The sequence below is a fragment of the Oryctolagus cuniculus genome, chromosome 5, assembly GCF_964237555.1.
Source record: "Oryctolagus cuniculus chromosome 5, mOryCun1.1, whole genome shotgun sequence".
Taxonomy (NCBI): domain Eukaryota; kingdom Metazoa; phylum Chordata; class Mammalia; order Lagomorpha; family Leporidae; genus Oryctolagus; species Oryctolagus cuniculus.
Genome location: NC_091436.1, coordinates 135727416 through 135739382, shown reverse-complemented (window position 1 = coordinate 135739382; position 11967 = coordinate 135727416). Strand labels below are relative to the sequence as shown.

At 59.3% G+C, this 11967-nt stretch overlaps 3 protein-coding genes across 20 annotated transcripts in view; 2 read left to right on the top strand and 1 right to left on the bottom strand.

The window, feature by feature from the left end:
* Positions 1 to 663: 663 nt before the first annotated feature.
* Positions 664 to 5876, top strand: PHF1 (PHD finger protein 1). Of its 4 annotated transcripts, XM_051854852.2 has the most exons (16): positions 664 to 1193; positions 1878 to 2052; positions 2137 to 2218; positions 2327 to 2422; positions 2587 to 2677; positions 2852 to 2952; positions 3033 to 3181; positions 3330 to 3425; positions 3579 to 3647; positions 3789 to 3912; positions 4020 to 4087; positions 4188 to 4292; positions 4419 to 4608; positions 4699 to 4793; positions 4987 to 5067; positions 5230 to 5876. In XM_051854852.2, the coding sequence occupies exons 2-16, from the start codon at positions 2000 to 2002 to the stop codon at positions 5516 to 5518; spliced, it is 1689 nt and encodes a 562-aa protein (XP_051710812.1). In that variant the 5' UTR covers positions 664 to 1193; positions 1878 to 1999; the 3' UTR covers positions 5519 to 5876. The 4 variants fall into 4 exon arrangements, with proteins under 4 accessions (XP_051710812.1, XP_002714565.1, XP_051710815.1 ...); XM_002714519.5 differs by lacking the exon at positions 2587 to 2677 and having other exon boundaries at positions 999 to 1193; XM_051854853.2 differs by lacking the exon at positions 2587 to 2677 and having other exon boundaries at positions 1003 to 1193; positions 3068 to 3181.
* Positions 5877 to 5982: 106 nt separating this feature from the next.
* CUTA (cutA divalent cation tolerance homolog) lies at positions 5983 to 7668 on the bottom strand. 5 transcript variants are annotated; one of them, XM_008262785.4, is made up of 7 exons: positions 7433 to 7541; positions 7300 to 7351; positions 6851 to 7059; positions 6669 to 6728; positions 6506 to 6551; positions 6346 to 6395; positions 5983 to 6197 (listed from the first exon to the last, which is right to left on the bottom strand). In XM_008262785.4, exons 2-7 carry the CDS (start codon positions 7339 to 7341, stop codon positions 6071 to 6073), a joined length of 534 nt encoding a protein of 177 aa, XP_008261007.1. In that variant the 5' UTR covers positions 7342 to 7351; positions 7433 to 7541; the 3' UTR covers positions 5983 to 6070. The 5 variants fall into 5 exon arrangements, with proteins under 5 accessions (XP_008261007.1, XP_069930290.1, XP_069930289.1 ...); XM_070074189.1 differs by having other exon boundaries at positions 6851 to 6911; positions 7433 to 7518; XM_070074188.1 differs by having other exon boundaries at positions 7300 to 7346; positions 7433 to 7493.
* Positions 7669 to 9413: 1745 nt separating this feature from the next.
* SYNGAP1 (synaptic Ras GTPase activating protein 1) overlaps positions 9414 to 11967 on the top strand; it is a 31042-nt gene continuing 28488 nt past the window's right edge. For 5 of the 11 annotated variants that reach the window (XR_007922993.2, XR_007922994.2, XM_051854839.2 and 2 more), the window contains exon 1: positions 9415 to 9597. Coding sequence is in view for 6 of the 11 variants with exons in the window: in XM_051854839.2 (XP_051710799.1) it covers positions 9531 to 9597 (67 nt within the window). In the remaining 5 variants the exon portion in view is untranslated. Of the gene's footprint in view, positions 9598 to 11967 lie in introns of all 11 variants that reach the window. The other 6 variants (XR_007922992.2, XR_007922991.2, XM_051854838.2 and 3 more) reach the window with 2 other exon arrangements.

The window sequence follows — 11967 nt, the reverse complement described above, 5'->3', positions numbered from 1 at the left end:
GTCTTTTTTTTCTTAAATTACTTGAAATGAAGTTAGAGGGGCAGATCTTGCACCCGCTGGCCCCCAAGTTGCGTCTTAACCGCTAAGCCAAACGCCGGCCTCGGGCTTTCCTCACCTGCTCGGGATCATCTGACTCCCTACGCGCCCTCCCCCGTCGCCACTTCCTTGAAGGGTGCCGCCTGGTTGTCCAGCACAGCCACTGATGGAGCTCCCCTACGACGGGCACCCGGGCCCTGCGGCGGTGCGGCGCGCGCTCCCACCAACTGCAGGCGCTGTCCTCCCGCCCTTTCCTGCCTTCGCGTTCGAACCGCCGGGGCGCTGCCCTCCTGCTGCCCATTGGCTGGCTCTCGGCGGCGTCACCGCCCCGGGTACTAGCCCTCTGCGTCCCGGCGCCCGCCCCGCAAGCGGGAGGGTGCGCATCCGCGCCGACCCCTCGCGCTCCCCGATGTCGGCCGCCGCCCGGCAGGGGAGGGGCTCGGCCTTCCCAGGTGCCGTGCGCGGGAGGGGCCACGCGTGCGCAGAGCCGCGGCGGGAGGGCGGGGGGCCCGCGGGCCACGGGGAGGGCGGGGCCGGGGCATCGGCGGGAGGAGGGCGGGGCGAGGGCAACGGGAAGGGTGAATGGAGGGCGGGGCCGCGAACTGGGGCCCGGGGGCGGGACTTGGAGTGACCACGGGGGGTGGGGCAGCTAACGGATGTAGCATGGGGCGGGGGGCCAGTCTCGAGGCAGGCCGCCGGGAGGGGGATTCCCTCTGGCCCCAAAGGCGAGCCTGCCATCCGGGGAAGGGGCCGCGGGGATTCCCTCTCCTTGCCGGCTCGACTATTCGCGCCCCGAACCGCTGAGGGGCAGCCGCTCGCTCGCGCCCTCCAGGCCGCTGGAGGTGAGGGAGGTGGGGTGAGGTGGTGCCCGCCCCCCCTTCGGCTCCTCCTTCCCCAAGTCCTCCCCTCCCAGCCGGTCCGTCCCTCCCCTCCCTCCTTCCCTCCCTCCCCCCGCCGCCTCCTCCTGCCGCTGCCGCTGCTTTGGCTGCTGCGTCATACGCCCCAGAGCCGCCGGGACGGAGGGGCTGGGCCTGGGGACCCCCCGGCCTCCGCCTGCACGCCCCCGGGCGCCCGGACGTGCCCTCCCCGCGCGGGGGGCTCACCTGGGTCTCAGACGTCTGCCCCTGCCTGGCTCCCGGCGGCCCCAGCTGTCACCGGTAAGGAGGCGGGCAGGAGGCGCTGGTGGGGGGGGGACAGGGAGCCCGGGGGTCGGCGCGCAGGGCGCGGGCGGGAGAGCCTTGCCGCTCTGGCCTCGGGTCGGGCTGGGCCGACTCCAGTGCCTTCTCGGACTTGCCGTGGTGGGGAGGAGAGAGCGGGACTGGGACACGCCCCCCTCCCAGAGCACTCGGGGAAGTTACCTAACCCAGGGGCAGGAAGCCCCGAATTTGAGGGTGACCTGACATAACCGGGCACCGGATGATTGTTCTGTGTGAGACCAGCAGGCCGGGGGACAGCTGTTTCTACTCTGGAAAACACCTCCAGAAACGCTCCCTAAACACATGCCTGGGCAACAGTACCGCGGTGGCGATATGTCTAAGCAGAGGGGAGGGTGAAGCTGAGTAGCAATCTCTGCTTCTCCAGCCATCATTTCTCCTCAAATCTTAAGACCGGGCTGTGCTATCCCAGGAGAGCGCTCGGTTTTGGGGAGGGTGGCCAGGAGAAGTGGCCACCAGAGTTGGAAGAGTTGGGAGTCCGGACACTGAGTGGCTTCCCGTCCTAGTGTCCCAGGGTTTGGAGACCAGGCGTGCAGAGACTGATCCCTGACAGAAAACTAGGCAAAGAAAATGGGCACGCTTCCTCAGCATTCCTCACCATCTCCTTCCCGCCTCATTTCTGGCCAGGCCCCCCCAGGATGCGATGGCGCAGCCCCCCCGGCTGAGCCGCTCTAGTGCTCCCTCACTTTGGGACCCGGCGTCCCCGGCCCCCACCTCAGGCCCCAGGCCTCGGCTGTGGGAGGGTCAAGATGTGCTGGCCAGATGGACTGATGGGCTGCTATACCTGGGCACCATCAAGAAGGTAAGCCCTTCCTCTGACCTCTCACCGTCCCGTTCCCCTTATCTAAGTCTGGCTCCCTTTTCATCCTGTGTTCACCCACCCCAGGTGGACAGTGCTCGGGAAGTGTGTCTGGTCCAGTTTGAGGATGATTCCCAGTTTCTGGTTCTGTGGAAAGACATTAGCCCTGGTGAGACCCCAGAAACCTCAGCCTGCAGCCTATGGCAAACAGAAACCTGGCATGGGGGGGTACAGAGGGCCTCGAGGGCAGGCCTCCTGACACAGGGTTCCCCCACAGCCGCCCTCCCTGGGGAGGAACTCCTCTGTTGTGTCTGTCGATCTGAGACCGTGGTCCCTGGGAACCGCCTGGTCAGCTGTGAGAAGTGTCGCCACGGTAAGAGGCAGGATACCTGTGGGAGAGCTTGCCCTGGGCCTGCCAGCCTGTGTCTAGCCTGCCCCTCCAGCACTGCTCCTGTGTCACGTCGCTTCTTCTGGCCCAAGTCCCCACGCCACTGCTCTGGCCAGTCTCCTCAAGACTGAAATCTTGCCCCCTTTCAGCACAGGGAGAGGCAGCCATGGAATGAAGGTGGTATAAGTTTAGCAAGCAGAGGTGATTCAAAGACATCTCTCTCTAACCATGTGACTTCAGGCAAGTCCCTTAACCTCCTGTTCTCTCACTTGTAAAATAAAGATAATACTTTCACGCTGGCAGAACCGTGGTCAAGGATTAAATAAAATGGGTAAAACTGTTCCTACCCCAATACCAAGCACACATGGGCATGCAATAAATAAGTGGTCTACTATCAACATTATCATTATTCAGCTTATCACCAGGACTGCCACGTTCCCCGGGCCCCAGCCCCTGGAGAAGGAGAGGGCACATCCTGGGTCTGCCGCCAGTGCATCTTTGCGATCGCCACCAAGGTAAAGGCACCCTCCTACTGCGCCTCTCCTGAGCCTGTCCCGCCCACCTCTGAGGCCTCCCGCCTGCTGTATCTCTGCAGAGGGGAGGGGCACTGAAGAAGGGCCCCTATGCCAGGGCCATGCTGGGTATGAAGCTGTCTCTGCCGTACGGACTGAAGGGGCTGGACTGGGACGCCGGACATCTGAGCAACCGACAGCAGAGCTACTGCTACTGTGGCGGCCCTGGGGAGTGAGTAATGAGAGGTGGCAGATCCCAGGGGGTGCAGGAGTTAGAACAGGGTGAGGGGAGGACGGGGGATGGGAGGTAGGTGCCGAGCAGGGTTTGGGGCAGTTAGGGGGAAGAGGGTGTCTGAGGCGACTCGTCCCGTTTCCCTCAGGTGGAACCTGAAAATGCTGCAGTGCCGGAGCTGCCTGCAGTGGTTCCATGAGGCCTGCACCCAGTGTCTGAGCAAGCCCCTCCTCTACGGGGACAGGTGAGGGCGTGGCGGATCCTCAGGGGGCCAAGCTGCCCCGCCCTGTGCTCCACACTCTGCATTTCCTCGTCTGTCCACCCTCCTTGCTTCTGAGCCCTCCATGGCATGGTTTTCCACAAGGTGACACGTCCTCTTTCTCTTGCCCACATCCAGGTTCTATGAATTTGAATGCTGTGTGTGTCGGGGAGGCCCTGAGAAAGTCCGACGGCTACAGCTTCGCTGGTAAGGTGGACTGAGCCTGACCTCAGTGTAGCTTCCTTCCCAGCACCCTCCGCGTTGCACCCTACATACCCCAGCCGCCCATCTCAATCCCCTGGCTTTTGAAATGCTTCTTGTGGCCTTGACAACTCCGTGTTTCTCCAGGGTGGACGTGGCCCATCTTGTCCTCTATCACCTTAGCGTCTGCTGTAAGAAGAAATACTTTGATTTTGACCGCGAGATCCTCCCCTTCACCTCTGAGAACTGGGACAGTTTGCTTCTGGGGGAGGTAAAGGGATAGTGGCACTTTTAGGTTGGGGTAGGACAGGGAGACAGAGGCTAGGGGAAGGGAGGGCATTACTGCTCCCCTGACCCCATTTGTCTTCGCCGCCCCAGCTTTCAGACACTCCCAAGGGAGAACGTTCTTCTAAGCTGCTCTCTGCTCTTAACAGCCACAAAGACCGGTGAGTGGAAGGGGAAACAGGTGGAGGTCGGGTGCGGTTGAGGAGAGGTCCTAGGGGGCGTTTCTCTGCAGCGCTGACCTGTGCTTTTCCACTTGCCCAGTTTCATTTCAGGGCGGGAGATTAAGAAGAGGAAATGCTTATTTGGTCTCCATGCTCGGACCCCTCCTCCTGTGGAGCCCCCTACTGGAGATGGAGCCCCCACCAGGTCACTGGTCCAGGGGGGATGGGGGAAATTCTCAGGGCTTTAGTTGGGGGGGATTTTACGTACAGAGATGGGGAGGTCTTTGGGGTGTCAGGGAGGGGGCTGGGGGGATAAGGAGGCCTCTTACAGCTTCCCTTCAGGGCAGGGCCCTGGGGGAGGGGTCTCACGTCCCCTGGGGAAGCGCCGGAGGCCGGAGCCAGAGCCCCTGAGGAGGAGGCAGAAGGGGAAAGTGGAGGAGCTGGGGCCACCCTCAGCAGTGCGCAATCAGCCCGAGTCCCGGGAGCAGAGGGAGCGGGCTCGTCTGCAGAGGGCACTGCAGGTACCGGGGCAGGGGGAACCCCACGGGATGCAAGGTGGGATGTGGGAAGGAATCAAGGGTTACCTCTCAGTCTTCCGCCCCTTCTTCTAGGCCTCAGTGTCTCCACCATCCCCCAGCCCTAACCAGAGCTACCAGGGCAGCAGCGGCTACAACTTCCGGCCCACAGATGCCCGCTGCCTGCCCAGGTCAGTGCTCCTCCAGTGCTCCCACTTACACCCTCTGGACTTTCCTACCCAGAATCCTTTCCCCTCTGCTCTCTTAGCTACTATTTCTTGTCCTAGAAGGACTTCCAGAGCCAGTGTCTGGGCGTTCTGGGGCCGGGGGGAGGGCACCCTGGAGATAATGTTGGTGCTCTGCCTTCCCCCTCCCCAACCGCAGCAGCCCCATCCGGATGTTCGCCTCCTTCCACCCTTCTGCCAGCACCGCAGGGACCTCTGGGGATGGTGAACCCCCAGACAGGTGAGAGTCTGTCCCCTGCTACCAGCTGTGTCCCTCTTCCCCCGTCCTCAAGTTCCTTGAGTCTCCAACCAGGCTTTGCTCCTCACCTGTCCACACGTGGCCCCCATTCTAGTCAATCCTTGTCCACCTCTGTCATGACTCAAAATTGCCTTCTCTCTCTAGGTCACCCCTGGAACTTCACATTGGCTTCCCCACAGACATCCCTAAAAGTGCCCCCCACTCGATGACTGCCTCATCTTCCTCCACCCCAGCCCCCTCCCCAGGGCTTCCTAGACGCTCAGCACCTCCTTCTCCCCTGTGCCGTAGCTTGTCTCCTGGGACTGGGGGAGGAGTGCGGGGTGGGGTTGGCTACCTGTCCCGAGGGGACCCTGTCCGGGTCCTTGCTCGGAGAGTACGGCCTGATGGCTCTGTGCAGTACCTGGTTGAGTGGGGAGGAGGGGGCATCTTCTGAACAGCCCCGCGGCTGCCCGCCTCCCTGCTCACACACACCGGCACTTTCATACCCTGACCTCTCACCTCACCTACAGCTGGGATGTACCTGGAGAGACAGGGGATAGTTCTCCCTCCTGCCCAGGCTGGAATCCATGGTGGGGTGTGGGGAAGAGGCTCGCTCTTCTCTGCCCCCTCCAGGATTCCTCACCACTCCCCCACCCCCATCTTACCATTTCCTTTTCTTTTTTTTTTTTGTTACTGCTTTTTAAATATTTTTAAAAATTATTTAACCCCTGGGTGCAGAGACTGAGGAAGAGGGGGGGGAAGATAAGAGATCCTGGACTCTGTATGGTTGAAATAAAGAGGAAAAAAACAAACCTAGCAGCCCTGCGTCATTCTGAAAGATGGAGGAACACGAGGACCAGAGCACTCCCTCTTCTTCCCCAACCGAATGTGCATATGTACAAGGAAAACAGGCAAAAGGCAGAGAGAACCAGACTGGATTTATTGCGGGCTCAGCCATCCCGGGGAGCGAGGGCCCTGCAGCGTAGGCGGCGACCGGGCAGGCAGGTCACGGTAGGGCTGTGCTCGAGTCGGGGCCCCGTTCTGTGACCTGCCGCACCCACTGCAGGTACGGGGAGTTCCCCTGCTCCACAGGCAGCGCAATCACCTCTGCCACTTCGTAAGGGTGCACAGAACTGCGAAAACCGGTGGGGGTGGGTGCGGCTGAGAAATGACTGACACGCTTACCCCAAGGGGCTCCCTGCTTGGGCAGAAACCCTAGACTGCTCAGCAAGTCCCGCCCACTGCACACACCCCCACCGCATCCATCTCAAAAGTTCTCACCGGACAAAGTCTGTCAAAGCCGGGACCAAGGAACTTTGAGTTTTAATCATCTAAGGGGCAAAGAGAAATACGGTTGGATGAGGGAGATGGGGTTGAATGCAGGGCCTCAGCTGAGGGGTAGGGGCTGGGCAGTTCTCTTGGGTGGGGGGAGGTTTCTCACCATCAGCACCTCACTGTCCTCCTCGATCTTTCCTTTCCACTCATAGCTGAAGAGGTCAGAGAGACAGAGGTAGAAAGTCTTGGGGAGCAAATCTTTTTCCCCCAGGACAGAGATTCCCAGCCAGCCCCGTGAGCTCCGGTTACCCACAAGTCCTGTGACTCACATGGATGTGATCTGAGGGATGAGGTTCACGCAGGCTGCCAGGCGCTTCTCCACCACAGCCCTGAAGGCGAAGAGACCGGGATTTCTGCCCTGGCGGCCCGGCCACAGACACAACCCCTCCTCCCCCCGCCCAGCAAGTCCCGATCACGACCACCCTTCTTCGCTCCACACCGAAGTCCCCACCTGGCGATTTCCTTGGCGACTTTCTCGTTGGGGCAGGTGACAAACGCCGCAGAGACCGATCCTGGAACATAGCCAGAGCCTGAGGCCGGCGGGGGCTGGGACGGGGGGATTTCAGAGGCCATGGACAGCAGGGCTCGGGGTAGCAACAGAAGGCGAGAGGCCACGGGCAGCAGGGTAGGCATCCAAAGGAGCGACAGGAGCAGGGCAGCCTGAGAGCAGGGGGCGAATTTGGTCTCTTCCCACAATTCCCCCGGGAGAGTGCACTTCAGGGAGCCTTCGCTGGGATAGATGCTCAGGCTCTGCCCTCCCCTTCCGCACTCAAGGAAAATGCCCCTAAAGCCGGGAGGGAAACTTGGAAAATTAAAGCAAAGCCTCGGTTTTCACACGCCTCAGCGGGTCCACCGCGGAGGCTACTTCGAAGACCGGAAGGGGCGGGGCCGGTCACTCACCCCTCCGCCGAGCAGGACTCCAGGAGCCCGTCCCCCCCTCATGCAGCCTACGCTGGTAGAGGAGACTTGGTAACAAAGACCGCACATAACACCGAGAAAGGACCCCCAAACCCAGGAAGAGCGGCCTCCTTACCTGGGTAGCAGCCACGTGACAAGAACTAGCGCACATCACGTGACTGAAGCCTACCCTCCCTAGCCTTCAGCGCTAACCAATCACGGCCCTCATTTGGCCCGAGTTACCCCTCCTCTAGATGAGGGAGGAGCAAGGGGAGATTTGGCCAATCGACAGCCGGATCTGCCGACGTGCGCGGAAATGGCCCGCCCATTTCCGTGTAAACCGAAAGGGCCTGTTGCTGGCTGAGAGGAGCCGCTGCGGCGTTCCACTGTCACGTGAGGGGGCCGGGCCTCCTGGGCGGCAGCACCTCAGAGAGTGATGCGAACGCACCAATCGCAGGCCAAGCCCGCAGGCCATGTGACGAGAGAGGGGCCGCTCGGATAGGGGGGCGGAGCCCCCGCAGTTCGATGCGTCAGGTGGCGGAGGGTCATCCTCAAGCCCCAGAGTGCCCCTAGTAACAGCCTTGCACTGTTTCAGCGGCCTTAGGCAGGGGGAGGGTCTGAGAAGACGGACTCTCAGGGGCTGAAGAGAGCGCCCCCTATCCATTCAGTTAGGGCTTACACATGCTTCAGTTTGGGAATGGACAGCGATGGTGTGAGGCGAAGCCAGCTGTCCCCGGGCAGGGGGCATGGGCATGGCTGGACAACAGCCAAGGGAAGAAAGATGCACAGCCCTGTATATGGAATAGAGGATGATGAAAGTCCTCAGCCCTCTTAACTTAAACTCAAAGCTTGAGACAGAGTGGAGAATCTGAGGAAGGGAGACGCGAGGGCTGCAGGTTGGGGATGGTGGTGACGGTCCTCTTGTCCCCTAGTCTGCCTATTCTGTCCAGGATTGGACCCCTCTGAACCTTGGGTCTCCTTTCCTTACCCCATCCCCCAAGGAGCCAGGACCTGTCCTACATAACCTCCCTGGGGCCCAAGCACATTCTGTGACCCAAAAATGGAGAGAGAGGGGCCAATGGGAGGCCAGAGAAATGGGAGGAGATGGCACAGACGGAAGTGCTGCTGCCCAGTCTCGCCCCGCCCTCCAGGGCGTGGGGTCAGTGATGGGGTGGGCGTGCCTGCAGATGACACAGGCTCCTGTCAGGGGCCTCTCATATTTACCACTCTGGATTTGGGGGGTGGAGTGGATTTGGAGATCTCTGAGAGATCTCTGGATTTGGATTTGGAGTTTGTCTCAGAGATCTCTGGGGTCTTTTCAGTGTTTCTGTTAGGTTCTTTCTCGGGACTTTAGTTTTCTGGGCTTTGTTTTGGGAGTTTCTGTGTTTCAGGGTGCAGTGGTTGCTGTCTCTGGGCTCTTGCAAACTCTTCTGCAAGAGTTTTGGGACTCCGAGTTCTTCATCTCTGGGCTAGCTGAGTGTCTCTGCCTGTCTGTCCCTTTCTCCCTCTAAATCTGGAGTTGCTCTGAGTTTTCAGTCTCTGTAGTTTCTTTTGTCTGAGATCTGAGTCTGGGGTCTCTCAGCATCTGAGTCTCACAGTTTTCTTTGAGTTTAGATCTTGGTCTCAACTCAGCAGCTTAGGGTCTGGAGTCCAAGATTCCTGCGCTATGCAGCACCTTTTTGAGAGTAGATTCTGATTTGGATCCTTGACTCCTCTCTCAAGGGGGTCTGGGGTCTTTTTTTTTTTTAATGAGATCAGGCAGGGGTGTCTTTTCCTCTAGATTCAGTGTCTGAGTCTTCGTTTAACCCCTGGGAATTGGTGAGGTTTTCTTCTCCGTGGGTCTGGGGTCCCTCAGGGTCTGGGGTCTGTGTTTTCAGGGCTGCTCAGTGTTTTTGAGTCAGGGGTCTGTCTCCCCCTCTCTCCCCACCTCCTTCTCTCTCTTTTGGTCTCCCTGAGTAGGGGTGGGGGCTGCAGAGTCTCTCCCTCCTCCTCCTCCTCCTGCTCTCTCCTCTCTCGCTCACTTCCCCCGCCCCCCTCTCTCTCGGCTGCCGCTGCTGCCGTTGGCTCTTATTCTCCTCCTCCTCCTCCTCTCTCCTCCTCTCTGCTCCTCTCTGCTCCTCTCTCCTCCTCTCTCCTCCTCCTCCTCCACCTCCTCCTCCTTCTCCCCCTCTCTCTCCCCCTCTTTCTCTCTTCTCTTTCTCCCCGGTCCCCCCGCCCCCTCCCCCCCAGGCCTGATGAGCAGGTCTCGCGCCTCCATCCATCGGGGGAGCATCCCCGCGATGTCCTATGCCCCCTTCAGAGGTACGGTGGTGGGGGGAGGGGGAGGGCCAGATGGGGGGGCGAGAGGGGGAGGGGCAGGGGGCGGGGGAGAGCCCGGGCTAGGGAGGGGAGAGAGCGGCTAGAATGGAGGGAGAGGGGAGGACCGGGAAGGCAGGGGTGGGAGCAATGGGAAGGAGGGCTTGGAGGCCAGAGGGGTAGGGGTAGGGTAGGTAAGGGACGGAGGGGCCAGGAAACAGGCCTTGCGGGGGGGCTGAAGGGAAAAATGAAGGGGAAAGAGAGCGCCAGAAAGAGGTAGGAAGATAGCAGGATAGGGTTGGGGGAAGAACTGCAGAAATCATTTGGAGGTGGGAGCTGAATGATGAGGAAAAACATTAGGGAAATAGAAAGACAGAGTCTTAGGAGAGGGGCTAGAGGGGGAGATGAAAACATTGGGATGAAAAGAGAAGCCAAGAAGATGTAGGGGGGAGTTTGGTGGGGGGGTTGCTCAGAGAACGGTAAGGGATGGAAAAAGAGAGGAGGATGGAGGGAGAGAAGGGGCCAGATGGAGAGAGAGGGAGGCAGTGGGGGGGATGGAGGGTCCAGATGGAGGGAAGAGAGGAGAGAGAGGGAAATGGTTGGGGGAGGGGAGGCCAGGGCAGGGGGAGGGCCAAATTATGTGTGTGTGGTGGGGGTGGGGGGCAGGTACAAGCAAGATTTAGTGATGGGAGTAGGGGCCAGGTTGGGATCCTGCCCCAGACTCCGATCCTCGTTAAGGGTCTTCACCAGAGAAATGTAACCCCTCGGGTCTTATCTGCTCTCTCCACATCATCACTTTTACCCCCTCCCCCCACCTTCAATCTTTATTTCCATTCCCCCTCCCTCCTCTGCCGTCCATCACCTATATCTTTCCCCCCATATGGTGTCCGTTCCTTATATGAGTCCCCCTTCTGTCCTTCCCGGTATCAGTGCCTCTCTGGTGCTCTCTTCTATGTGGTAACTCCGTTGTACCTCTGCTACCTCTCTGCCCTCTCCTAGACTCCCTTGCCCTAGCCCTCCTATTAGGTCCTCCTGATTCCCTCTGTCCCATGTCCACTTGAGCCCTATCCCTTGTCATTTACCATCTCGTGTCCCTTGTGTGCTCCCTTGTTCCTAGGCACTTACTATCATCTCCGCCTCCTGTTCTTTTAGATCCAACCCCGTTATTTGTCCCGAAGCCCATGTATCTCCTAACCCACTCCCCATCTCATCACCACAGGTCTGTACCTGACTACTTTCCCTTAACACCCCAGTCCTTATCATCATTCCTCTTTTCTTAGCTCTCTCTGGGGTGTTGGGGATTTGAGGTGCAAAGGCACTGACGTTTTGATGGTTGCAACAGGGCCTATAAGGGATCTGAACCCTGTGGGCTTTCTCCTACTAAAATCTACCCCTTTCTCAGCCTTGTTCCTCTGCCTCCTAGAATCATTCTTCCTAAGTCCAGACTCTGTGTGTGTGTGTGTGTGTGTGTGTGTGTGTGTGTCCAGAATTGCTCCTATGCTCCTAACCTAAGTTCTGTGTGTCCTTCCCTGCTCCCAGGAGAAAGGTGCCCCCTCGAAGCCTAACCTGCCTCCCTGTGCTGCAGCCTGAAGCAGCCCTGCTGTAAGGGTTATGTGTATCCACAGAGTTCTCCTCTGGGTGTCCCTAGCGTCTGAGTGCAGGGGGCACATTGCCTGTAATGTCTGCAGTTTCAGAGTCTAGGCATTGGGGATCTCAGTGTCTAGACAGTATTGGGCGAGTCTCTGAGATGGCATTGAGACAGAATTTCAAGGTATTGTGGCTCTGTGGAACGGCCATTTATGTCCTGAGGGTTCATCTCTCAGTGTGTTCTGGAAGTTGGGTAAATTTTTTTTTTTTTTTTGACAGGCAGAGTGGACAGTGAGAGAGAGAGACAGAGAGAAAGGTCTTCCTTTGCCGTTGGTTCACCCTCCAATGGCCGCCGCGGCCGGCACGCTGCGGCCGGCGCACCACGCTGATCCGATGGCAGGAGCCAGGAGCCAGGTGCTTTTCCTGGTCTCCCATGGGGTGCAGGGCCCAAGCACCTGGGCCATCCTCCACTGCACTCCCTGGCCACAGCAGAGGGCTGGCCTGGAAGAGGGGCAACCGGGACAGAATCTGGCGCCCCAACCGGGACTAGAACCCGGTGTGCCGGCGCCGCTAGGCGGAGGATTAGCCTATTGAGCCGCGGCGCCGGCCTGGAAGTTGGGTAAATTTGAGGACAGAAAGGGGCTGGGTATTTCAAAACTCCTACTCAGAGCATTCTGTTGGAATGAAGCTCAAAGACCAGTTCTCCTGCAGTATATTCATGGTTAATTATCCCACAGATGTGAAAGAACTTGAATTTTCTTCCTCTTATCCCTCTTACTCTGATACCTT

What these genes read in the sequence shown, in the direction of transcription:
- PHF1 (XM_002714519.5), top strand. Translation starts at nt 1,894, where the DNA reads ATGGCGCAGCCCCCCCGGCTGAGCCGCTCTAGTGCTCCCTCACTTTGG. An exon ending in CCCCTCCTCTACGGGGACAG is followed by an intron (nt 3,426 to 3,578) that starts GTGAGGGCGTGG and finishes GCCCACATCCAG; the next exon opens with GTTCTATGAATTTGAATGCT. An exon ending in GATGGTGAACCCCCAGACAG is followed by an intron (nt 5,068 to 5,229) that starts GTGAGAGTCTGT and finishes TTCTCTCTCTAG; the next exon opens with GTCACCCCTGGAACTTCACA.
- CUTA (XM_002714558.4), bottom strand. Translation starts at nt 7,386, where the DNA reads ATGTGCGGTCTTTGTTACCAAGTCTCCTCTACCAGCGTAGGCTGCATG. An exon ending in GAGTCCTGCTCGGCGGAGGG is followed by an intron (nt 7,060 to 7,299) that starts GTGAGTGACCGG and finishes CCCTGCTCTCAG; the next exon opens with GCTGCCCTGCTCCTGTCGCT. An exon ending in AGGACAGTGAGGTGCTGATG is followed by an intron (nt 6,396 to 6,505) that starts GTGAGAAACCTC and finishes TTTGCCCCTTAG; the next exon opens with ATGATTAAAACTCAAAGTTC.